We start from the raw sequence: 27,907 nt of genomic DNA, 5'->3' as shown, positions 1-27,907 counted from the left end.
ACAAAACAAAAAACAGTTATTTTTATAATGTCAAACAGTAATTTCAGCCATGTCTGAAAGAAAAATCAAGCGTCAGAAAAACGGGACATGATCCTTTATCTAGTTGTTCGCTTGATTACAACACATAGCCGCCCGTTTGGTCGGTATTTTCCCAAGTGCAGCCACAACGACATTCAAACAAAACTACCCCGCCCACTCGGACTGTCTCGTTTATTAAAACCGGCGCACCCTCCGTGGTTAACACAGGCGCTGATTGGCTGACAGCCTCTCCCATTCAGAGAGAGCTGGTGAACCAGCTGGAGGAGAAGAGAAGAGAAGAGAAGAGCAGAGCAGCAGCTTGTTGTGATCTGTTGGCGGATTTCAGACCACCTCATATATAGATTCTCCCGTTGCGTTTATAACACCTTTTATTCACCACCGCAACGTCTCCGATACATCATTTTACCGGGAGGAAAGCGAGGATGTAGTGTTGTTGTTGTCGCACACCTCTATTAACGCTAGGTGAGTGAGCTAACATTAGCTAGCTGCTGTTCAATCGGTTACTTAGCAAATAAGCTAGCTAGCTAGCTGTCTGTCGGTGTTGCAGTTGGCTCAGTAGTCTTAGTAGTCTTAGTAGTGCAGCCAGATCAAGTTGATTTACTGGCTCTCACTTGTATTTGATGTATTTTTAATTTTAAAGCAGATAATCAGTAACTTCTATTAGCTTCTTAGTGTAGCCTCCTGCTAGCCCGGTTGGTTAGCAACAGTCACTAAGCGACCCTTCTACCTGTTTGTCTCCAAGGTGACGGTGGATGCTGCTCCATCCATCCCATCAGCCATCAGCCCGGGTCTCTCTCCGTCTGGCAGCTCCTGTCTTCTATTTGAAGACCAGCCCTGTGTCCTGTCCTGTCCTGTCCTGTCCTGTCCTGTCCTGTCGTCTGGAGGATCGTGTTGTGGATGACTAAGCCGACGGGGCTCCGTGCGTGTGTCCACCGGGCGGGCCGATGCTAGGATCGTGTGTGAGAGGGTCTGAGAGGAGATGTCCGAGCGGGGATGCCTCCTCCTGGTCTTGGAGACCGTGTTGTAGTGGAGGGTCTACCCGGGTGTCCACAGTCTACCTGCCTCTCTAGACCAGCGGAGCAACTTTCCAGCCTCACTAGCAGTGACACATATCTGGATGGTGGACTCGCAGTATGCCCCCCCCCTCAACGACCACCTCACCACCGGCTGGAGGGAGTAGCAGCAGCACCGGAGGAGGAGGAGGAGGAGAGGGGCCCATGTCCTCCACCTCCACCTCCAGCTCCTCTTTCCGGTTCGTCCCGGCGTTCTGCCTGGGCGTGGTGGCAGCAGTAGTGTTCCAGCTGGCCTGGGGAGGCCTGACTCTCACCTCCTTCTTCTTGAAGTTGTTCATCTATGTGTCCTTCGCCCTGCTGTGTTTCCTGGCTGGGAGTTTTGTTCTGCTGGTCAGGAAGAGTCCTCTCAAAGTCAGCAGCTTTGACAGAAACAGAAGGCAGTCAGCTGTACGGCTGGACTTCTTCAACAAGCTGATGGTAAGATATACTGGTGTCTCCTAGTTTACACTCATCCATCACATGTAGTACACTGTTGGCAACACACACACTCTCTGCCAGCCCCCTTTCATATTACATTAGCATTACACTTTGAATTATAACACACTGCTGGAAACCATTGATGGAGAGAAAAAGTGTCAAATTCTCCTGTTATCTAAGAGCACTGCTGTTAGGGATGCACCGATACAGATACTGATTCAAATAGCTGGATCGGATATCGGTGACAATGGGACTGATCTTTTAAATTAAATTCTATGTTTATATACTATCTACATTATATACTGGAATTCCTGTTGAAGTTTTGACCACTTTGTTGCTGCATTAAAAAGGTTTACATCTGAATTGTAATTCCTGTTAATTTTGTTGTTAGTGTACGATTTATTATTTCAATAATAAATAACAATTCACTAAATTTATGCTATGTTATCTATGTATTTATTTGACACATTTTGCTTTACAAAATTAGGAAAGTGATGTTTAACTCAAGCCTGATTGTTTCCTTACACATAAAAGAAGGATTCATGCCACTTCCACACAGTGAGGGACACAGTTTATTAATTAGAGACTGGTATTGCCTCCCTAACTGCTGCCACAACTACCTTTACTTCAACAGATTGGAGCACACGTAAATTAGAGATGTTCCGATACCATTTTTTCTTTCCCGATACAGAGTACCGATTCGATACAGCATGATAAAAAAATATAATTATTCTTCGTCGTGTTCTTCTTTTCCTTATTATTATTATTATTATTATTATTATTATTATTATTATTACACATCTGAGTTTGATTTCATTAATTTTTTCTAACTCTCCTCTTTAGCTTTTCCATCCCCCTCAGTTCTTCCCCTCCCCTGCCCATCTTCCTCCCCTCTCTCATCTTCTCTCTCTCTCTCTCTCTGGATCCTCACTGTGTTGTTCTATGATAGATGAGGCGGAGTAAGTCTGCTGGATTTAGACACACTTAAACACACACACAAACATGCACACACAGATATATAGGGTGATTTATTCTGCAAGGAAAGCGATTGTGTCCTTGCAGCCGGCTGGTGGCTCGCCTTAATAGGCAGCCACAAACCAGCGGCTGCCTTTCAGCAGTGTTTGCACGCTGCTGTGCACTGATGACTTATTGATGTTGACAGTGGAGGAGTATTGTCACAAGCATTTGTCTGGGCGACATGTTGTATAAGCTATGACAAATTCGGGCTGCCTTGTTTGTTAGGATTTTAGGATTATAAGATGCTCAGCTCTCAATCTTCTCCTCCTTCTCTTCCTGTTGCCCAATATTTCCTGATCTTATGCTGTTGTTACCATCTGTGATGTGAAGTGAAGAGATGTGATCTGATACTCTTGTTGTTGTTTTTTCAGGCCCGTTTTTTGGTGCCAGTTCAGGAGTCAAACCAGAGTAGGAGGGTGGTGGTGTCACACAATGTGGACAAAGCTCTGAAGGAAGGTAATGGATCACCTCTGCCTAAGAGATTTTCTAAGGTGTTTTATGACCATCTTATAGGGGTGGGGAAAAAATAGATTCACCTAATATTGCTTTTTTTTTTTTTTTTACGATTTTTAAATAGATTTTTTTAATGCCAGGATCTATATATTTGCTTCATTTGAATCTATGCGGAAGTAGAAGGAAGATACCACTTTTATTGTTGTAGTGTGAGTAACGCAACGTCATATCCGTTCTGTATCCGTCAAAAAACAAAACAAACCGCAGCGTGCCAAAACGAGAAAGAAGGAAACGTCCGTCACGTGTTAAATCCAGCGTGGTAAACACTACACATCCAGTAAAGGATGGAAACACTTTGGGTTTCACACATTGACAGGAAAAGCAGAGCTAGACATCACGGCTAAAGCTGCATGCTAACTCTGTCATGGACAGGAAACGTTATCATATCGCAGTAACGTGTGGTCAAGCCAGCCGTCACTCTCATCTCCTTTGGTCAAATCAGCTGACGCTACAACTGTAGAGCACCCATATACTGACATTTATGTTCTCTGCATTCAAACGGCCCCGATGGAGCTGACCATGGATGTATAAAGAGAACGGAGCTGATGGGAGGGCTACAGAGAGCTAGCGATGGACTTGAGGAAGTATACACGTGTTATTACATCTGGTTTTCAAAATAAGGTGTTAACAAAGGGAACTGTATATACAAAATACATATAGAAATAAGATTAATTGCATTATGTTCATCAGAAGTATACAACATAACATGTCCTTTATAAATTAAAAAGAAAATACCACTAATTTGTGAGGGAAATGTCTTTATTCTTTGATTTTTGGGTTGCTGGAAAAAAAAATTAAATCACAATACATATTGAATCGGCACTCAAGTATAGTATTGAATTGGGAGATAGGTGTTATCGTACCAGCCCTAACAATTACGTGTCCAAAATCTCAACATTGTTTTCTTCACTTAAAAAATTCAAAGTGGAGTTTACATGTTCCTCAAAAATCAATCAGTCTCCATTTCAGTGAGTGTCTCAGGCAGCTGGCTGGTTTGTATCACTCGTAGACCATCATGAAATGTTTGTGACACCGTTGGAAAAAAACTTTCAACTTCTGTTTTTGAGAAAAGTGCTGACTGATGGAGCTCTGGTTCTGTCAGTCACCACGACCCCGTCAGTGATCCCTCCCACTCATAGTGGACTAAGACAGTACAACGTCCTGGTCATAACGTCCCATACAAACACACACACGCACACACGCACACACGCACACACACGCACTATGTCTGGCTGCCAAGTAACAGATGGCTCCAGGATTTACAGCGAGGGTGTGTATTTGCATATGCTCCCATGTGTGTTTTGAAAAGGTTTCTTGGGCGTAGTGTGGTACGACTTTATGATTACATTATTAGGTTCACGGTCAAAACCTGCTGTGTCAGTTATTTTGATAAACAGTGTTTCTGCATCAGTTTTTGTTGCTGCTCAATTCTTGGATTTAAATCAAGTGCTCTAGTTCAGGGCATTAGCTTCTCAGGGGACTTATCATTATTAGTTTATATTTATGATTAAGAATAGCACATAAGAAAATGCATAAAATTGCTCATAAAAAACATTTTTATGATACTTTCCTATTTTACCAATGACTTCCAAGTTAATAGTTTTAGAATTGTTTTCCAAAGTAAGAGAAAATGTTGCTTGATGGTGATATAATGCGGTACTCTCTGTGGTATTTCAGTCAAATTGAACTCCTATCAAAGCACTAGCCTTTCCATCCATCCACTCATCTATCCACCTTATTTCTAAACCACTGATCCTTTTCAGGGTCACGGTGGATGGAGGCTACACGCCGGACAGATCACAGGACTAATACATACAGACAAATCAATGCATTCTCACCTACAGGCAGTAGAGTCACCAGTTCACCTAACCTGCATATCTTTGGTCTATAGACCAGACCGGCATTGCGTCATCGCCAAGGCCACGGCCCCTTTTTGAAGGATAGAAAACAGAAGATCCCATAGACTTCAATGCAATTTGACTTGTGTTTGGATTGTAATTTTGACAAGTTTGTATGCATTCATCTCTTGTTAAACAAACGTCGGTTTTATACACATGTCTAATAATTATTTTGCAACCTTGTCTGAACCTGAGCGTTCACGATACCTTTATGGATTAAGGTTTATTGCCATCATGTCCCTTCAGTCTTCCCCCATCTAAGTGGAGGAATGACCCAACACAGCGGCCGGATATTGCTCATCCGGACATCTATAACATTACATATTCGATTGAATCACCAGGTATTGTTTAGCTTAGTGTTGTCTGTAAATAATCAGCCTGTTAATAACCAACTGTTTGATCTTTAGGTTGCATTCACACCAGATCAGGCGTTGCGGCGATTTTCCATAGGTCTGTGTGGCGGTATGGGAGAATCACCTTAATGGCCCATTGACTGCAACGATGAACGTCTTTTGTTTCTCCGCGGCTGGGTTGAACAGCTCTGGATCGGCGGTTACGTGATTGGCCATCGCAGCGTGACGTCGTTTCTCCAAAAGTTGATTTTGCTTCTACTTTTCCCGCCGTGCGCCTCTGCGTTTTTCGTTGGCACCCTCTGCGGCCGTCGCAGCCCAAATGCACTACCCCCCATTCAGAATGAATGGGAAGACTTGTGTATTTTCTGCATTGCCTGATCTAGTGTAAATGGCTGAGCTTTAGCTGGAGACGACGGTCTGATGCTGCTGTACTGTATGACTGTACTGCAGCAGCCTCTCACTCAAGCTAGCTAAGCTAACTTATCCATCAGTAGGAACTGTCACAACATCATTTAGATATTTACTTCACGTATCTTACGTGCCTTAAATCTTAGTGTGAAAGCCTCGGTTAACCCACTGCACAACAGCTTTTCTGCATTTCCGCGTTTCTCCCCATATGTGACGGTGTTTCTTCTACTTCACCTAGTGACAGTGTGTATATACACAGTAAACAGGTAACTGTCTCAGCTCAGATCACATTTATGGATCAGATCATTAAAACTCCCCAGACTTGCTATAACCCTGCCGTCACGTGCGATATCACGTCCACCATGTCCGCTCTTCTGTTATCCTTGTAAAGATGTTAAGATCCCTTCCAAAGCATAGAGTTGAAAGGCATTTCATTTACTTAACAGATCAAAAAAAGGAACGATTGATTTGACTCACATATTTTACGGAGTTTTACTTAAGTATTGATTCAAAGAGGGGGAAGTACCGCAATATCCTTCAAAGCAAACCTGAATTAGTTCCATCAGTACGGCGTTATGCCAGCATTAGTGTTGATTGAAGTTTCACTGTTGAAATCCTCTTTAATGCATAAATAGCGCTGTGTAGAATACTTCAACAGTTGCTTCTCATACTAGTAGTAATCTCTTTTTGCAGTGATTTTGCTTGCAGCCGTGGAAAACTCCAACAACATGTTGACTGAGAAATGTTGAGATTTTGTGTAAGAGATAAAACCCAAGGCTGTATATTATAACAATGTTTAATTTGGCTACCTAACCTTGCCAACTTTTAACGGGAGTGTGAGAGGTCATCTGTCCGTTTGTCTGTCTTAGTGTCTTTATGTGTCAGCTCTGTGATAGACTAGCGCTCTGCTCAGGGTGTACTCTGCCTCCCGCACAATGTGTGCTGCTGGGATCGGCTCCTGTCGCCGCGACCCTGCACAGGATAAGCAGTGCTTGTAGAAAATAGATGGATGGATGATACTTCCTCCGCCTTTCAAATGCTGCACCAGTGTTCACCTGGGTTTTCGGGGAAATTAAATCTATTGCGATGCACACTGTGGGTAGTTCAGGGGTCCTGGGAGATTAGAGCATTTACAATGAAAATAGCTCCTCTTGTTTAGAAAGCTTGAAATCTCAGCAGCCATTTGGTAACAGAGGACTGGCATTGATCCGCAACACTTGTTAGTGCACAACAGAATCGATTAATGCCTCTGCGCCGACATAATTGCCAACCCTCATAATTTCCCGGGAGAGTCCCGTTTTTTCATTGCCCTCACCCGGTTTCCTCCCAGGGTCACAATTCTCCTGTTTTTTTCTCCCCCTTTTCCTTATCTCAACCTGTTTCTGGCACTGTACAGCGTGTATAAGCCCTACTGTTTCCACCCGAACAACAATAGAGCTGTCTTTTCTCGGCATAAGAGAGCTGTTCGCAACTATAATTCGCGACACAACACAGCGTGCAGCGCCCAAGGTTGAGCTTTGCTCGATGCAGCAAAAACTCGTTGTGGCGTGGCTGCAAGCCATTGTAAATAATGGTTGTCAGAGCATAGTGGTGCCTGATTCGAATTTGGTGGTCAAAGGTCAAGATCAACGTGACCTCACGTCTGTATCATACTTCTGATATCTCGGGAACGCCTTGAGCGAATTTCTACAAATTTGGCACAAACGTCCACTTGGACTCAAAGATGAACTGATTAGAATTTAGTGGTCAAAGATCACTTTGACCTCACAAAATACCGTTTGTGCCATAACTCAAGAATTCATATGCTGATTATGACAATTTAACAGAAATGTCTAATAGTATAAAATGATGAAGTGATGACATTTTGGACAGACATGAATGTAAACTGCAACTTGACTGGTTGGCGGAGATATACAACCCGTGAGGAGGTAATTCTAGTTTGCAAAGAAACGGTAGAATATTACTGACTGCACTTTAAACACTTCAGAATTCTTTTCTCTGTCTTCAACGGATTTAAAATTCTAATGTAAAGAACTGCTGTCTGACTCTTTAGTATTCATCTTGTCTCTCTGTGTGTTTCCCCAGTGTTTGACTATGCCTACAGAGACTACATCCTGTCCTGGTACATCCCTCTGAGTCACGATGAGGGCCAGTTGTACTCCATGCTGTCGGAGGACTGGTGGCAGATGATTGGGCAGTTGAGATCCAGGCTCGCTGACATTGACCTTGTCAACGTGGTGTGTTATGACACCATCCGAATCTTACACACACACTTCACTGACCTCAAGGCTGCATCTGCAAGGTACACAAACACACACACACATGTAATTGTACATAGTTTATGTTGCATTAGCTTAGTTGATGCTTGGGTGTTCCAAGGTGTTCATCACAGTAAAATAATGTGTTCCTCACTCCTGAGCTTCCATGGACCATTTTCACACGGCGGCCATTTTGCTCTTACGTCATGCTCAGGGTGGGAAGGATCTCTGGAAACTGCTGACAGCTGTATGTAGAGTGCTACAGGACTGAGTCCTAAAACCTGGGATTGAGTTAGCATTTTAGCACATCCGGTTCCCTCGTGGCTTGAAGTCGTTCTTCTTAGGAACCGGAACAATGCAGGATGTGTTGTTGCCTGTTGGGCTGCAGTTTGCCATGCTATGATTTGAGCAAATTGTTTTATGTTAAATGCAGTACCTGTGAGGGTTTCTGGACAATATTTGTCATTGTTTTGTGTTGGCAATTGATTTCCAATAATAAATATATACATACATTTGCATAAAGCAGCATATTTGCCCACTCTCATGTTGATAAGAGGATTAAATACATGACAAATCTGCCTTTAAGGTACAATTTGAACAGATAAAAAATGTGTGATTAATTTGTGATTAGTTGCGATTAATCACGATTAAATATTTGAATCGATTGACAGCCATAGTTCTACAACATAAAATACATCAATTAATATATCCCACTCAGGAATTTTGAAGCCTTTTTGTGTCTTTAAAAAGGCGGTTTCTAACAAATGGCTAAATGAGTCTACAAAACTTCATTACGCCGACTCGTCCACCATTACAGCCTCATTGTGTATAGTCGCGCTCATGTGACCGTGGTGTAGTTTGTTTATAGCCTAACGTTGGCGTTTCACTTCTGCCGATTGCTTCAAAAGTCATAAAAGCGGTGTTCATTTGTGGAGATCCTCTTGCTGAACAAAACGTGTAAATATCATAAACGTGTGTTTGCCACAGAGCTCATTTTCTGCAATAATCCAAAACCCAATGAAAAAATCCTGTAGGCTTTTTGTCTAGGGAACTTAGGAGATGCTAACTTCCTGGTTGACCTACAAAAATACTGCACATCATCCCTGGAGCTCTCTATAGGCCTACAGGCTGTTGTCTCTCTTTCATGGATCTAACCCTCAATCCAGTTTCTGTATCTCTTTGTTTGGGTTCTTTTGGGGATCTTTACAGACTTATCTGTCCACATTTGATTGTTTCAACCCTTAGCCGGGGTACACAAGTCGAATGTCTGGACCACTTCACCATAGCTATAAAGCTGTCTGACTAGTTTCAAGAGATCCTTCCCACCCTGAGCGTGACGTAAGAGCAAAATGTCTGCCGTGTGAATATGGTCTGTTGTTCAACAGAAAAAATATGTCATCTTTGATTTGTTAAAGGGACTCTATGTAAGAATCAGAAATGTCTTGTTAACAGCGACACCTGTGGCCGTTAAGTCAACGAAAGTCAGCGTCCTGTTGCTCGCACTCGTGCTCGCTCTACATAGACATGAACGAGCATCGGTCAAAACAGTGAGGAGACACACGTCAGCTAAAAGCACAATATCACTCTATATTTCAGCTGCTTGGCAGTAATGTTAGCTGACCAGACGAAGGTCTCTCCATGAATCAATGCTGATACTGTGTTGTCCTGCTTCAGCCTCCCGTCTTCTACAGTGTGTAGTGTGCGCGCATGCACGTGAGAGGTGGGGCGAGTAAGAACGAGCGCGGTGTGTGAGTGAAGGCAGGCAGAGGAGCAGAGACTCCGGCCCTGGAGACCAAAGCTCCCCTGTGTCTTCTGGTCGCGGTCGGGGGGCCGGAACAGGAAGAGTTGACACTGTTTGCAAGCCGGGCTTCACTAGATATAACTTTGCGGTTTTGGTGCTTCCGTGTAGTTTGTGTTGGAACAGCATAGCCGCTCGCGAGCGCGCATGAGACACCGACCCGATTTATACGTGTAAGAAGTTACAAACAGTACCTTTTTAATGGAAAGATTTCCCGTCGCACCAGTGTTCATACTCGGTACTATCATTTTATGTAGGTGGGGGGAAATTATGGCAATTCAGTACAGCGTAAATAACAATAAAATCCTCTACATTCACTTCCTTCTTCTGTCTGCAGCATCTGCCAGGTACACTCACAGACAGAGGGATGAGTCACTCACACACCATCTGCTTTCATTATCCTGGCAAGTCAGGCGAGACTTATGATTTTATCACACCACAGAGATGTCTGGCCTCCCTCGTCTTCAGTACTTTAGGAACAATGTAGCAGCAGCGTGTCTCGTTCAGTCAGGTTTTAGAAGCGAAGACAGCGAGATGCGACGCAGCTGAAGTATGAATAATGTCAGTGTAGTCGGATCTCATATATATCATCTGACATCTAGCTCTGCCAGAATATCACTCTGTCTCTTTCTGTTTCTATCTTCACTTTAATCTGCATCTCTTTCATGTGTGTATCCAGACCGGAGGAGTGCACTCGACCGTTTCCTCTCCATCCCTGTCTGGTGGGTCCAGACTCTGAGCTGGCCTTCCTCCGCTGTGTAGCCAGAATACTGCTGCTATGTCTGCTGCCACAAAAGGATGCCAAGTCACATACACTACGCTGCTGCCTCACAGAAGTCATCACTACTAAAGGTACTGTGAGTGTGTGGGTGTGTACAAGTACTACATATGACACTATACTGTACCTGTATTTGGGTCAGCTAGTGAACACAAACTCTAAATTCAGACATCTTTTGTATTATTATTGCCCCACTATAGTCATCAGAACTTAAAGTCCCAGTGAAACGGAAGTTAAAGCGTCTTCAGCTTCTGTACTGTGAGACATTCCCCAGTGAATCGGAATATTTCAGCGGTGTACAGTTACAAGAGAGATTTTAATCAAATCCTTTGCATTTGATTGGACCACTAAAAAGTGTGCAGGCTTAGAATGTAGCGTGATACGGAGCCTCCAAACACACCTCCCTTGTTGCTCAAAGTTGCAGATTGATGGATGTCATATTATTGGTCGGTACTAGCGAGCATTAACACGCGACATATTTTGGTTTACAGGAGGAAAAGATGATTGGACTTTGATTTTAAGAAATACGATGAAATTAATTTTTTGTAGATTTTTTGCATATAATGTTAATTAGGTTCACAATATGACTAGGGAGGTGATATAAAAGGGTTAAAAGGCATTTTTTAATTTAATCTCGACTCTAAATGGATACAAGAAATGGGGAAAATAAAGAAATGGACTGAACTTGATTTGAAATCAGAATTTGCTCAAGACACCCAGAATTACAAGTTAGTAAACCTTTTTCACAGAAGACATTTTGAAATGATATCAGGAGATTAAAGGTCCCATATCATGCTCATTTTCAGGTTCATATATGTTTTTCTACTAGAACATGTTTACATGCTGTAATGTTAAAAATAACCTTTATTTTCCTCATACTGTCTGCCTGAATATACCTGTATTCACCCTCTGTCTCAAACGCTCCGTTTAAGTGCATTTCAACGGAATTGCATTGCTAGGCAACAGCTTGGGTCCATGTTTACTTCCTGTCAGCTGATGTTATTTACATACACTGAAACAAGACTTATGGAAAGGAGGCTGGGTCACGCGTCATATCTCCGGGGGTATAACACATGCGCAGTAAAATCTCGCCTGCACTCGCCGAAATTGAGCCAATCGCAACGCACGACCGCAGCTTCAGTTACACTGCGCATGTGTTATACCCTATACCCCAAGACCCATGACCGCCCGTGACCCAGCCTCCTTTCCATAGACCTTTCACTGCAACAGGAAATAAACCGGGACACATTTAGAATGTTTATGTTTAAAACCGTGTAATGGTCTAAATATTGTATATTTGTGACATCACAAATGGACAGAAATCCTAACGGCTTGTTTCAAACGTACAATTTCTGAATACGGTCTGTGTGTATTTCTCCATATATTGAGTGTTTTGATTTTTGATTTAACAGTATTTATACAGCACTTAAACCTGCTTAATAATATAAAAGACATGAAAATCGCACTTTTTACAATATGGGACCTTTAATAGCAATAATGATGGCTGCATTCCATTTAGGTGTTCCAGTTACAAGGTCCAGATGCTGTGCATGCTTGCTTTCTAGTGTGGCTTTTGTGGATACCTAAATGGAATGGAGCCATTGTTAATGTTATTAATTGCACCTGCTACGACAAGTGAAGATGTCTGCCGTGAAAAAAGGTCCATGACAGATGTAAAACTGGACATTACGGTAGATAACATCATAAAGCTTGTGGTTTCTTCAGGTATTTTGTGATGAAGGTAAATGTCTATTGTAACAACTGAGGCCATTGCTAATGATCTCACATTCTACAAAAGAAACATCTCTGTTTTCTAGATGAGAATAAGTGTATTGAATGAATGCATCAGAATATGTATGATACGGCATACTTTTATCAGACTTTATCAATCACTAATGCTGTCTGTGCGTCTGTTCATCTGTTTTTTTTTGGTTTTGATTTGGAAAGCATTTTTCTGTTATTAATAGTAATAGATGGAATAAAAGGACTTCTCAGCAGTATTATGTATTACATTATATGAGAGTGGAAATGTATTATTTTGATTTCTAGCTGCTGTCCTGTCTCTAGAACTGCATTCCCACACATTTGGCCCTCTGAAAGCCTGAAGAGTAACTTCACACTTTTTTGAATTTGTGAATCACATTGACAGTCACTTTATTAGGGAGACTTGGGGTGATTGAAGTCACCGTTACTGCTTTCTGTTTCGGCAGGTAAAAAAAGACCGTACTGTATATTCTATGTCCATGTATGTTTTTTTCATTTTGTAACAGCATGGTCAGTGATTCAGACTCAATTAACAGTATTCATTTGATTTCTGGATTTACATATACATTTATATCTGTGCGTGTGTGCGTGTGTGCGTGTGTGCGTGTGTGCGTGTGTGCGTGTGTGCCCCAGTGTTGAAGCCTTTAGTAGAAGTGCTCAGCGATCCAGACTCCATAAACAGGATGCTGTTGTCTCAGCTGGAGCAGAGGGAGCAGCAGGCTGAGCAGCAGAAGAAAGCCTACACCTACGCTGCCTCCTATGAAGACTTCGTCAAACTGATATCAACTTCTGCCGATGTCAATTTCCTCAAACAACTCAGGCACGACACAAACAGCACACACTGTCATACATAAACACCTGCACTGCCTTATTAAACTGAGTCTGGAGTAGCCTTCCTTAAATCAACCATACTGTGTATATATAACACAAACATGTTAAGCAGACGGTGTTAACCACCAGTCCATTTGCTGCTGTGGGGTTACCATGGGAACAGACAGTGTCTCTCTATATTAGATCTAAAAGCAGGCTGGACATGATACTGTTATACTGTCTTGTTAGCTTGAGAAATAATGACTCAATACTGAATTGTTACTGGTAGATTTGATCGAATCTGTTAACATACTGTACTATATATGTTGTGCGTGTTTTAAAATTACCATCCATGTAAGATTTGACCATTGTGCCACGTCATACCGTATTTATACCTCTTGTTTATTTCACTAGTTTTCAGTTTATTTATCCAAAGACAACCCATTTAGATTTTTATCGATTGAGTTTAACAATTGATTGAAATTTGACATCTCTGTGTTTTTGTAGGTATCAGATAGTGGTGGAGATTATTCATGCCACCACCATCAGCAGCCTCCCTCAGCTCAAGAAGCAGAAAGGTACAGAAACACTACACTTCACCACATGACAGAAAATATGTTTGAAAAATGATTATACAAAACAAAAAATGGGTGAATTTAAAGCTATGGTAGGCAGTTTTCTGGAAACGGCAGAATTTAAAAAATACAACCCTCATCTCGCACCTGTCTCCCCTCTTTGTCCTAAGCCCCTCCCACCTCCTCCCAGTATATGCAGACACTTTTTATAGACCCCTTTAAACATGACGAGCGGTGAGGAGTGCGACAGAGAGACCCAGCGCTGCTGCTGGGCTCCTTTTCTGTAACCAGTGTTGCATGAAAGCATGCCGGAATTAACAAGCTAGCTAAGTAGCACTGTGAAGACAAAGTCAGGGCGTATAAATCTTTGGATGACTATAGTTAACTATCTTTCCGTAAAAGTCAGCCAAAAAGAAAGTCGTACAATAAAGGCTAAACCATTAGCAAACTAGCTCGCTAGATCTCAGATGTATGCGGTATTGATTCTGGCACCTAACCACACAGCAAGATGACATTTTAGATGTGTAACTTTGGCCCTCTACTCTGAGGTGCTTCGTGTTTGCCTCCAGTCTTTCCTTTGTTTTGCCTCCAGCTAACACCGTGACGTAATCATGACGTCGGCTGTTAAAGGGGTCTATAGTAACCTGTAGGAGTACTAGTCATTCATTTCAAACATCATCCCAATCGTGATTGTGAACCCGATGCAGTTATATATCGTCAATTTCTATGAGAACTACCGTCCTGTTTTCTTTGCAAACTTGTTGGCCTGTAAAGTCCTTTGAGATGACAATGCTATAGGCAACTTTTTCTGCAGGATTTTCTGCCATTGAATCAGGCTTTCACTATTTGAAGGGACATACGTTCGCATCCGCATTTTCAGAACAGCCAATAGGAACGCTCTCCCTCTGAAATGACCTGTGATTGGCCAAAGTCTCCCGTCACAGACTAGATTTTCTAAAGTCTGTAAACAGAGCTAGTCTAGAGTCTAGTTATCTCTCAGAACACTTGAATTACAATGTGCTGAATTTTTTGCCCAATGACCCGAAAAAGACTCCCTCCCTCCAGCTTTAAGCACTGTGGAGTTATCCAAAAACAATTTCAAATCTATTTATGCTCAACAGTCAGCTGATCTGCTATTAATACACCATGTAGGTGTAACCACAGTTGTACAACGCTCCACTTCTCTTGTTGCTGCAACAACTCTGAAGGTCCCATGTAGAGAGCTAGATGGTCAGGTCAGACGTGACCTTTGAGCTGTGTCAGTCACTTCCTAGTTGGCCTGTAAACACTGAGTTCACCCTCATGTCAAAGTGGGTTAAAGACCAAGACCGGACAATGAAAACTGAACCTGAGAGTTAGGGTTCAAGTGACATGTAACCAGACTAAGTCTACAGCCATGCTGGCGGCTCTGTGAGGCTGTACTTAGGCACAGCGGTGCTTTGAGCTAAATGCTAATGCCAATACAATGACAATGTTAACATGCTGACGTTTAGCAGGTATAATGTTTACAATGTTATCCATCTTATATTAGCACTAAGACTGTCAAACCATTCAAATATTGAATCGCAATTAATTGCATGATTGTCCATAGTTAACATTTTTTATTTGTTCAATATGTACCTTAATGGGAGATTTGTCAAGTATCTAATCATCTTATCAACATGGGAGTGGACAAATATGCTGCTTTGTGCAAATGTATGTATATATTTATTATTGGAAATCAATTAACAACACAAAACAATGACAGATATTGTCCAGAAACCCTCACAGGTACTGCATATAGCATAAAACAATATGCTCAAATCATAACATGTCAAACTGCAGCCGAACAGGCAACAACAGCTGTCAGTGTGTCAGTGTGCTGACTTGACTATGACTTGCCCCAAACTGCATGTGATTATCATAAAGTGGGCATGTCTGTAAAGGGGAGACTCGTGGGTACCCATAGAACCCATTTACATTCACATATCTGGAGGTCAGAGGTCAAGGGACCCCTTTCAAATGACCATGACAGTTTTTCCTTGCCAAAATTTAGTGCAATTTTGGAGTGTTATTTAGCCTCCTTCGCGACAAGCTAGTATGACATGGTTGGTACCGATGGATTCATTAGGTTTCTAGTTTCATATGATGCCAGTATCTTCACTTTAGCTAACTGAGCCCGCTACACCCTTAAAATTGCAAGTTTCATTAATGCGTTAAAGAAATTAGTGGCGTTAAAACGAATTTGCGTAAAAGCCTTATTATGTCGTTAACTTTGACAGCCCTGATAAAAACCAACTACATGTTCTGTATGGAACTTTGCTTTCACTAGCAACTTTGCTTGCCTGAGAGAACCGATTTGTAACACAAGGTTAGCAATGTCTAGCAACTGTGATTGTTGATTGTTCAGTGGCTCCACACCAGGGAACTGTGCTATCGTGTGTTATTGTGTGACCAAAGCTGCTTCACACTTGTCTTCCAACCCCTGCCGTCCCTCTCTGTTAGAGCGAAAAGGTAAAGAGTCAGCAGCCATGAAGGCAGACCTGCTGAGGGCCAGAGATATGAAACGATATATCAATCAGCTGACTGTTGCTAAGAAACAATGTGAGAAACGGATCCGCCTCCTCGGTGGACCAAACTATGAGAACAATGAGGAAGGAGGGACTGATGACAGCGATGAGCCTCAAAGTCAGAAGGTAAGACTCAGACAAGGTGGATTGTCTGTGATACAGCTGGTGTGGTCTTGGTTGATCTGAATATTTTAGTTTTAGAACATTATCTCAGATATTAAGTAAGTGATGAATGATATATTTCTTGTGAGGAGCATGGCATTAAAGGGACAGTTTACTCCAAAATCAAAAACACATTTTCCCTCTTACCTGTAGCGCTATTTATCAGTCTAGATTGTTTTGGTGTGAGTTGCCGACTGTTGGAGATATCGGCCGTAGGTATGTCTGCCTTCTCTCCAATATAATGGAACTAGATGGCACTCTGCTTGTGGTGCTCAAAGCGCCAAGAAATACCTTTTTACACCTGAAATGTGTATTTTTAATTTTGGGGTGAACTGTCTCTTTTTGTGCTTTGGATGAAAGCATGCTCCACATGGCTGAAGTTTTGTCATTTTCTCTCTCCTCCCCACATTCAGATTCTCCAGTTTGATGACATCCTGTGTAATCCAGGTTACAGGGAGCATTTCAGAGTTTATATGGAGAGAGTTGATAAGAGAGCTCTGATTAGCTTCTGGGAACTGGTGGAAACACTGAAAACTGCCAACAAGGTGATTCCAGAGGGTTCAGCCCAACGCTGCTAATAGTACAGTGATATAGTAACGTTTTTCTGCTGTGTGCTGTACCAGTGCTGGGCCTGGGTGTTGCTTTCACACAATATTGCAAAATATTGCTCCTGTTGTTCCTCTACATCACAATACACATTGTGTCAGCAGTTGTCATTTGCAATTGCAGTATTGCCAGTGAAATGCAAAGTGGATATTTCTGTAGTGGGACATCAGTGGTATAGTAAACCACATTAATGTGGCGGAAAATGTACGTGAGTAACTGCTTATTTGTTCTTTTATGTGTGTGTGTGTGACAGAATGAAGTGCCCCAAATCGTAGGGGAAATCTACCAAAAGTTCTTTGTGGAGAGCAGGGAGATCCCCGTGGAGAAGTTTCTCCTTAAGGAGATCCAACAGAGTCTGGTGGGGAACAGAGGAACACAAGTCTTTGTTAGACTACAAGAACAGGTACTACTGCTGCTGCTTTTGCTACTAACTAACTAACTGTAACTAATTGCCATAACTTTCCTTATTAGAGGTCCTCAGAGGTACAAGTAACAATGGTGTGCTTCCGTTCCACGGTGTCAAAATGTTCTAAAACGACAATAATGCTGCTCTCATTCATCCTCCAGGTGGCTGAGACGATGAGAGAGCGATACTACCCCTCGTTCCTGGTTTCTGACCACTACGATAGGCTGATCAGACGAGACGAGCAGCACAGCCAATCACAGTGTAGCACTGAGGAAAAGGAGGAAGAAGGGGTCAGACATGCATAATGTTGTCAGAAATGTTGAAGGGATAGTTTGGGTGTTTTTGAAGTGGGGTTGTATGAGGTACTTATCCATAGTCAGTGTATTACCTACAGTAGATGATGGTCGGGACGCTCCCAGACAGGAGTTACCGCACCGAAGCAAAGCAATGTACAGCTGTGGACGGAGCCGGCAGCAAAACATATTTTAACCACCTAAAAGAAAGACCCACCTAATACAACTCAATATCAGTTTAAGTGTATGCTATATTTAAAATATTTTTGCCAGGTAACCTTGCCGTCAGACAGCCCTTACCGACGGGAAACTTGAAGCCGTTGTATCCATCTGTGCTCTCACCAAAGCCACCAGACTCCATTGAAAATATCTATAATTTTACCTCAGAGAACATGGAGGTTGCTGGTCTTCCACTGCCTCGATCGGTTAGTTGGTTTGTGCTAAAGTGTGACTTTGGGGAATCAGAACTAACCAAAGAATCACATAACAGCACAAACCAACTAACCGATCGAGGCAGCGGTAGATCAGCAACTCCCGTGTTGTGAGGTCAAATTACAGTTTTTTTCACAGGAGTCTGGTTGCTTTGGCGAGAGCATAGATAACGGCTTCAGTTCACAGTACCATCCGAAATATAGTCAGTATAGCTGTCTCACGGCAAGGTAAACCGGCAAAAATATTTTAAATATAGCATAAACTTACACTGATATTGATTTATTTAGGTGTCTAAATATGTTTTGCTGCTGCCCCGTCCACAGCAGTACATTGCTTTGCTTCCGTGCTGTAACTCCTTTCTGCTTCTCCTAACTGGGGACGTGGTGACCGTCATCTACCATAGGTAATACACTGACTATGGATACGTACCTCATACAACCCCACTTCAAAACACCTGAACCATCCCTTTAATCTGTTAAAATACTCAAATTGATAATTTTTAAATGTGTATACCTCTGTTATTACACATTTTAATAAATGTATATATTTGTTCTGTAGTGCCAGGGTCTAGACGCAGTAGAGGAGGTAGGTGATGAAGGCAGTAAAAGAATCAATGAGCAGGCCAGCTATGCTGCTACAAAACTCCGCCTACTCTACGACAAACTGGAGTATAAGCGACAGGCCCTGGGCTCCATCCAGAATGCACCCAAACCAGACAAAAAGGTAATAAAATATGAGCCACTGTGACAAAAAAAGACAGTGTTCAGTTTAAAAGTTCACAGCAGGGTAGCATCAAATACACACAGGATTCAAGTTGGTGAATGTGCACATAGAGGCCCCTCCAGCATGATGCTATGAACTTGTATGTAGTGTGAAAAAGGTGAAAAAGTCTTCTTATGTATCTGTATTGTTGTGTTGTGTAGATTGTGAGCAAACTAAAGGAAGAGATCGGAGCCATGGAGAAAGAACACGGTGAACTTCAGCAGCATATCACCAGGACTGACTGGTGGTGTGAAAACCTGGGCCACTGGAGAGCTACTATCACTACAGCTGAGGTAGGGCTATTTCTTGTTTTTTTAACCGTGTTTTTCTTTTATCACAAACAACAAATGGCTGCTGAAAATACAAGCTAGCCATAACTAACAGGCTGATTTCCAGTGTTGAAGCCTTCAAACATTTAAGATGCAGTCACCCAAATCAATTCAACCTGGACCCTCTTTCCCCATGTTAATGTGTCTCACTGACTAAAAAGGAAAACAATTTCTTTAAATTGGTCCAGTATTGAGGGAGAACGCTGTAGACAGCAGCTGCTCACGGGCTGCAATATGTTGGTATAGGGGCAAGCTGGCAGCGTCATTAACGTCCACTAATAGTGTTTGTTTTCGCCATGACAGGCTCTGATTGTTATTATAAGTGTCTGACATTATGGAAAGAGTCTCGCTCAAGAAGAAGTCTCGCTCTGAAATCTGGCGAGGTGACGTGTTGCCCGGAAGACAACGGCAGGCAGAGTTTGTTGTGTTGGAGTACAGAAAGCGTAGCTTAGTGTTATCTTAAAGATTTTTAATGCCATGGCTGAATATTTAGATGATTTCCACAATGTGGATGAGGTATTTGAATTCGATGGCCGACGGTACTTATTTGAGCCTGAGTATACGGATATTCACATTTCACAACGAGACTTCTCCTTGAGCGGGACTTGGACACAATAGCAAAGGTAAGAAAAATGTTTTATATCTCTGTAGGGTCCTTTCCATAATGTTGTCAGACACTTATTATAACAATCTGAGCCTGTCAGTGGCAAAAACAAGCACTTTAGTGGACGTAATGTTACATGAACGCTGCTCACCCTAAAAGCTTGTATAGCGGCTGCCGGTTACAGCGTTCTCCCTCAATACTGGACCAATTTCAAACAGTGTGGGAAAATAGTGTCCATGTTGAAAACTACCTAAGTTACCCTTTAATGCATAGTGCGTCTCCAGTCCACTGGAACAACTATAGAAATAGAAATATGTTCTTGTATATGGATCAAATTTTTATGCCAAGCTAATGTTAATTGCGTAGTCATTTAGACATGTGTGTGTGTGTGTGTGTGTGTTCCAGGCTACAGAAGAGGGGGGTGAGACAGCAGCTTGTTACAGTGTGTGTGTTAGCCTGGTAGAAGGAGAGGAAACAGCCAACAGTCGCTGGAGCGTCCAGAGGAAACTCACTGAATTCCAGATGTTGCACCGCAAACTCACCGAGGTAACACAACACCACCAGACCTTTCTGTGCGTCAGTGAGCAGTTATCACTCTGCTTTATGTTTATACTGCATTACCACTGTTTGAGAATGTCTTAACTGTTGCCCCCCTGAATGTCTGTGTGTCTTCTTCCTCAGTGTTTTCCATCGTTGAAGAAACTTCAGTTACCATCACTCAGTAAACTTCCCTTCAAATCCATCGACCAGAAATTCTTAGACAAGAGCAAAACTCAGCTCAATGCCTTTCTCCAGGTAAACATGGAAACAGTACTGCTAAGCTATGTTACTACTACTAACTCAACAAGAGGATAATTTGGTGCTTAGTATTATATCTGCTGTAATAGTTAAACCATAAAAGTGCTCTCTTTATAGTTACAAGTAAACTTCAACGATACACTACAGCAGATATTCAAGGCTACCTGTACTCCAGGGGGTATTTCTGTAGTTGCTAGGGGGTACATGGAAAGGTTGTGAAGTAGTTCAACTGGTTTGGGAAAGTAGAAATGACAGTTTGATTAATATAATACATATTGAGTCAGGTGAACACCATGTGTTGCGATTAAGGCTGCATTCACACCAAAGCAGGTATTCATTTGAATGGGGGTAGTGCGTTTAAGCTGTGACGGCAGGGATCGTGGGGGGTGCCAGGAAAATAATGCAGCGCCCTGCGGTGAAAAGTTTAAACAAAAATCTACTTTTGGAGTAACGCAACCTGACGTCACGCTGCGGTGGCCAGTCACGTAACTGGCGATCCACAGATGTGCAACTCAGCAATGAGGGAACAAACGACGTTGATCGCTGTGCGGTCGCTTGGCGTTATCGGGCCGTTAAGTGACACTCCTACACTGCTGGGCAGCCCTGCGCTAATCGCCGCAATGCCTGATTTGGTGTGAATGCAGCCTGAGAGTGCATGAAAACTAACTGAGCAGAGAAGTTGAAATAGCTAAAAGAAATGGAAAAATGGTTGAAATAAGTCTGACAAAAAGGTTTGGAACCACTGCACCGGAGAACAACACCCAGCTCTGGGCTTCTTTCTAGTTTATAATACCAGCTAAAATAATGTTGATGATGACTTCAGCTCTGTGTGTGTGTGTGTGTGTGTGTGTGTGTGTGTGTGTGTGTGTTTGTAGCGTCTGCTGACAGATGAGCGACTGTGCCAGTCAGAGGCTCTTTACGCGTTCCTCAGCCCATCCCCAGAGCACCTCAAGGTAACCAATTTATCATACTTACATTTCAAATACATCGGGGCTACTAATACATTATTAGAAACATCATGTTTATTGTTTATTTTAGGATCCCCATTAGAAGCACATGATTGTGTGTCCTGAAAATATGCCTTACAAACATGTATAATATATTACAGTACATTCATTACAATGAACTACTGCAATAACAAGCTTTGTTTGTTCATTCAGGTTTTAGTAGTTGAGGCTTTAAAGGTCCCTTATCGTGCTCATTTTCAGGTTCTTACTTGTATTTTGTGTTTCTACTAGAACATGTTTACATGCTGTTATGTTAAAAAAAACAACTTTATTTTCCTCATATTGTCTGTCTGAATATACCTGTATTTACCCTCTGTCTGAAATGCTCCGTTTTAGTGCATTGCAACGGAATTGCGTTGCTATGCAACAGCTTGGGTCCATGTTTACTTCCTGTCAGCTGATGTCATTCACATACACTGCAACAGGAAACAAACTGGGACACATTTAGAATGTTTATGTTTAAAACCCTGTAATGGTCTAAATATTGTATATTTGTGACATCACAAATGGACAGAAATCTTAACAGCTTGCTTCAAACGCACAATTTCTGAATACGGGCCGTGTGTATTTGTCCGTATATTGAGCGTTTTGATAGTTTACCAGTATTTATATAGCACTTAAACTTGATTTATAATATAAAAGACATGAAAATCTCACTTTTACAATATGGGACCTTTATTCCTTCCAATGTGTTCCAGAGTGATTGAAAGATATCTGTATGTAAAGCAGCAGCCAAGGGAAATTGGGAAATATGTTAACAGGCCTCATCTGGAAAAATACAAAAGGATTTGTCCAGATGAGGTCATCCATTGCTCTCCGGCCTATTAGAGCATTGGTATGATTCCATACAGTACATGTGATGATATCTTGTTCAATGCTTGAAGGTGATGTCAATCCAGAAGAAATCCTCTTTCTCTCTGGCCTCCTTCCTGGAGAGGCTACCTGGAGACTTCTTCTCCCATACTGAGGTACTCATTCATTCACCACTGTTAAAGCAACAGGAAACTCGTGGACTGTCCTGCATCCTCATTTGGAGTGTGTGTGCTGTTTGTAGGAGGAGGCTGACGATGACAGCGACTTGTCAGACTACGGTGATGAGGCCGACGGGAGGAGAGACGCCCTGGCTGAACCCTGCTTCATGCTCATAGGAGAGATCTTTGAACTCAGAGGAAGTGAGTAGAGTACAGTTGTCTTTTTAATCACTGTTGCATTTTGCATTTTAATATCAATATGCAAACAAAAAAGTCTGACGTGAAAGAGACCGAGACTCCACCGCCCGATCACTACCGCGCAGACTCTGGCTCCAAGTGACGTCAAATTCTCAAGATGGCAGCTCCTGGAATATTTTTGCTTCACTTCTTCTGTACAGTGGGAGGAGGTGGAGACGCGTCGTCCATCTTTATCTACAGTCTATGGATCAAATGATGAATTCTGACTGCATATGAGTGAATATATCCAAACTGTTTCCTTCTCTCGTTGTCTGTCTGTCTCCTCAGTGTTTAAGTGGGTGAGGAAGACTCTAATTGCACTAGTCCAGGTGACATTTGGACGAACTATTAACAAGTAAGTTCTAGCAAGTTGGCCTGTTGATTAACTATTCCTGGGCTGTCACATTTAAACAAAAAAAAGTCCTAATAAATAATAAATAACACATAATTAGTTTCCAATTAATTTGAATGTAACTCATGAAGTTTAATCATAAAATACGTTGCAGAACTGACTTTGTTCCATTCAATCACAGTGTCTCTGTTCAAGTACCTTATTTGTGTAACAAATATTGGGCCTCTTGCAGCAACATTCTCTTAAAGGACCAGTGTGTAACAATATGAGGGATCTATTAGCAGAAATGGAATATAATATGAATCAGTATGTTTTCTTTAGTGTCTAATTACCTCATAATAAGAATCATTGTGTTTTAGTTACCTCAGAATGAGACGTTTATATCTACATAGTGAGCGGGTCTCCGCCACGTTGCACCGCCATGTTTCTACAGTAGTAGTTACTTTTCCTGCTTGGGCCGGAGTTGATAACGTTACTCGCTCCTGTCACCGCCTCTCTCTCGCTCTCTCTCTCTCTCTCTCTCGCTCTCTCGCTCTCTCGCTCTCGCGCTCTCGCGCTCTCGCGCTCTCGCGCTCTCGCGCTCTCGCTCTCGCTTCACCACTCACTTCCCACTTACGCACACGCACACACACACACACACACACACACACACACACACACACACACACACACACACACACACACACACACACACACACACTCTCTAACCACTCTACTCTTACAACAACTGGCCCTAGAGGTCCATTCGCGTTTTTGCATCGGCCACCGTAGCAATTGTACACGCTTGGCACGCAGGAGAAGTTGTAGTCTTTAACCTCCATGCTAGATAGCACCATATCCTACACACTGGTCCTTTAAATTTCTCTTATATTTTCTCTTAATTTTCTGTTCAGAGAAAAAACAAGAGAAGTCAACTCCAGATGCACCAAACACTCGTAACCATCCAAATCTGCTCTTACCCAGGTTGTGCTGAATGATGAATCATAAATTGGTTAACTTGATAATAAATTGAAGGCGTCTGGAAGATTTTTTTATTATTAGCATAGGTAACGTCCCCCAAACACAACATAAAGGCAGGTATTAGTGTAGGCAACGCCCCCTAACCACTATATTAGGGTAGGTGTTGTGCCGTGTGCAAATACTCTGGCACATGCCCAAGAATTACAGAGTATCCACCAAAAAAGGCTGTAAGAAGAAGAACTTCAACCGTAGTGAAATTGAGGTACTGTTAAATAAATTTAAACAAAGTAAACATGTGATTTTCCAGAACGTCAGTACTGGTGTTACAGGAAAGTCAAAGAGCAGTATATAAGCCACGCAATATCATCCAAGGGTTTTATAGTCTTAATTGGGATCAATGGGATCAAAAGTATTTCTTTAGCCCACAAATTTAATAATCCAATCATTATAATTACTCACAAATTTAATAATCCAATCATTATAATTACTCACAAATTTAATAATCCAATCATTATAATTACTCACAAATTTAATAATCCAATCATTATAATTACTCACAAATGTAATAATCCAATCATTTTAAATTACTCACAAACAAATAATAATCCAAATTTGATTTTATGATATTCATGTTTTTTTTAATGTTCCTCAAATGTAAAACTTCTGTTTCCTTGCGTTGATCAAACAATTTGTGGACTGTGGAAACAAGATGCTTTTTTCTTTTCTTGGCAAGAGTGCTCTCAACCACTCGTAAAATGTTCTCTTACTTAAGAGAAAAGCAAAAATAAGAAAACATCGGCGAATCCCAGAAATCAATGGGCAATAACAAAATCAGAACAAATTGTGGATACGAACAAAAATAAGAGGAAATTTGTTTAATATATTGTTTCCTGCATGAGGCCGGTATTTTTTCTATGCTCTCTGAGAACAGCTGTGAGGCTAACATCTTCTCTGCTGTATTCCAGACAGATCCGGGACACAGTGAACTGGATTTTCTGTGAACAGATGATGGTGTGTTACATCAGTGTGTTCAGGGACAACTTCTGGCCCAATGGGAAGCTGGCGCCACACCTCAACGTCCGAACTGACACTGAGCGCAGTGAAACTAAGGACCGGGCTCAACAGAAACTACTTGACAATATCCCAGGTAGCAACTGAAACACATGGAAACATGACCTATAGATGTTAAACGTATGAACACGCCTGACCTCTTTACCTTGTTTCCATATGATCTTTTCTGTCAGATGCACTAGCAAATCTAGTTGGCCAGCAGAATGCCCGCTATGGAATCATCAAGATCTTCAATGCCCTGCAGGAGGCTAGTGCCAACAAACATCTCCTCTATGTAAGAATATTATGTCAAACAATGTCTGGGTAACACTTTATAATAACCATCATTTAGAAATGGTAAATTGATAGTTAATTAAACTAGTTATTTTACTGTTAAACAATTAAATGATAATTAATAATGTTTACTAATTATTAGTAATGCTATATTTAATGTTTTTTTATAATTAGTTTGTATAATATGAAATAATTAGTTTATAAATTCTATATTGTATCATTCTGATTACATTAGTAAGGTATTTATTATCAGTTTATTGTTGCACATATTATAACATGTTATATACTATATTAAGTATTTGTTAGTGATTACGAAATGATTTGTAAACCTTTTAGAAATCATGTAAAAACATCTATAAACATTACATAGATAGATGGACCAGAAACCAAATATGAACCATTGACAAAGTATTAACTATCGATCTAAATATTGTTTATAGATGGTTTACAAAGTATTTATTAACCATTTAACAAGATATTATAATCACCGGTTGCAACTTTATAATAGCATTCAAATAATGTTTAGAGATGGTTTACAAACAATTCCTTTAAGGTTTACAAATAATATCTTAATCATTACCTCCACCAAGGCCGAAGGCCTAGCAGGGAGGTTATGTTTTCACTGGCATTGGTTTGTTGGTTTGTTTGTTGGTTTGTCATACTCGGGCAACTTGGTGGAGGTCTGTGCTCTCCGAGTGCCATTCTAGTTAACAAATACTTATATATATATATATATATAGTATGTAAAATGTTATATTGTGTGCAACAATAAATTGTTGGAATAAAATTAATATATAAATTATATCCTCACTAATAATTAGGAAATATCATTAATTTTGTTGTTTGTTAACAGTAAAATAACTTAACTAAGTTTAATTATTACACGGCTTTGTTGAATACTCGATTTTGATTGGTCAATCACAGCGTTTCTTTATAGCAGACCGTTACTATGTATAACAGACCGTTGCTATGGGAGCAGTTCTGATGTCGGACTCTGGCGGACCATTTTTGTGTCAAATTATTGATTTCTTAAGTAAGTAGCCGTGTAATAACCAGGATAATGTACAGCTAGCGGGTCGCTGATGTGAAGTAAACCCCTTCAGGGCGATGGAAGGCATCGTGTCGTGGGTTTATTTCACAACAATGACTGCCTTGCTGTACATTATCCCTTACTTGACTATCAATTTACCATTTATAAATGATGGTTATTATAAAGTGTTACCAATGTCTGCCATAAAAGCAGATTTCATACAATTGAATATATAATATGGACAAACTGCCGCAAAGCTAATCACTTTGTCTCACTGTCTCCGTTAGGTGTTGATGGAAATGTTACTGAAGGAAGTGTGCCCTGAACTCAGCGCGGAAGTGGACAACATCTGAACTTTAACACACACATACACTTAATACAAATGGAGTCTTTGGATCTTTTAGGCCTTTCTGTAGCTGACCAATCATAAACTGCCAAGCTAGACAGGGAGACGGCCTTCGGGTTCAACCTCAGACAGAAAGCAGCTGCGTCGGTCCTAACCGAGACACGTGTGATTCTGTTGCTGTGAAATGATGAAAAGCTGAGCTGACATCAGACTGACCGGGGCTGATGTTTCACTTTGTTGTGGTACAGATCTAACCTCGTCTGTGTGAATGGGGAGAAACCACATGGAGTCTCCTATTTAGACAGCTGTCTACACTAGACGGATCACATTTGTACCTGAAAGTCCACATTCACACAAGAACAAATAGTATTTTTGACATCATGTGAGCCACGTCTGCAGTTTTTTTTTTTTATTATTTCAACAGCACCAAACCATTAGATCTGTACCACAGCAAATCTTTTGTTCCTGTGTAAATTGTGGCGGTCTATAGAATACAGACAGTAACAATGTGTGAAAGTAAACAACGTGATCGTTTGGTCATCAGTTTGTAGAGCTGATAATCTAAAGACCCTGATTAAATGCAGCAAAGACAGTTGAAGTTCAGATTCTCTGTCGCCCTCTAAAGGCAACCAATGCGTCATTGCCCACGGACCTCTGAACATTCCTTCTACACACAACCTGAGCAACAACACTTGTGTTCTGTGATTCTTGTTAAGGCTTATAATTGTGCAATATAATGTCATGTAAAAGTCATTGTGATGATTTTATTTATGATTATTATTGATAGATTTTATTTTTACCAAAAATTGTTTAGAGAGCGTTTATATAAGCAATAAATTGCAAACAAGATGTGGATGTGGTATTTTTGATTTTTTTTAAATGGTCTTTGAAACTACAAGATTTGCCCAAATTAAATATTATCCATAACTATTATATAATAGTATTGACACAGATTGTCCAATGACCCAGCGTCCGGAACATAGACTGTATATAAAGATGGACGACATGACCGCTCCCC

The 27,907-nt window shown here is 41.3% G+C and overlaps 1 protein-coding gene across 1 annotated transcript; it reads left to right on the top strand.

The window, feature by feature from the left end:
• Positions 1-270: 270 nt before the first annotated feature.
• snx25 (sorting nexin 25) lies at positions 271-27,738 on the top strand. The gene is made up of 22 exons (XM_074647734.1): positions 271-501; positions 782-1,529; positions 2,918-3,002; positions 7,804-8,020; positions 10,454-10,626; positions 12,950-13,136; positions 13,634-13,704; positions 16,186-16,376; positions 16,826-16,957; positions 17,272-17,421; positions 17,586-17,714; positions 18,708-18,872; positions 19,073-19,204; positions 20,250-20,390; positions 20,526-20,639; positions 21,518-21,595; positions 22,534-22,617; positions 22,704-22,821; positions 23,146-23,212; positions 25,135-25,316; positions 25,414-25,514; positions 26,831-27,738. Exons 2-22 carry the CDS (start codon positions 1,173-1,175, stop codon positions 26,894-26,896), a joined length of 2,940 nt encoding a protein of 979 aa, XP_074503835.1. The 5' UTR covers positions 271-501; positions 782-1,172; the 3' UTR covers positions 26,897-27,738.
• Positions 27,739-27,907: the final 169 nt, after the last annotated feature.

The sequence above is a fragment of the Sebastes fasciatus genome, chromosome 10, assembly GCF_043250625.1.
Source record: "Sebastes fasciatus isolate fSebFas1 chromosome 10, fSebFas1.pri, whole genome shotgun sequence".
In the NCBI taxonomy this organism is placed as follows: domain Eukaryota; kingdom Metazoa; phylum Chordata; class Actinopteri; order Perciformes; family Sebastidae; genus Sebastes; species Sebastes fasciatus.
This window is presented reverse-complemented; position numbering and strand designations above follow the sequence as displayed.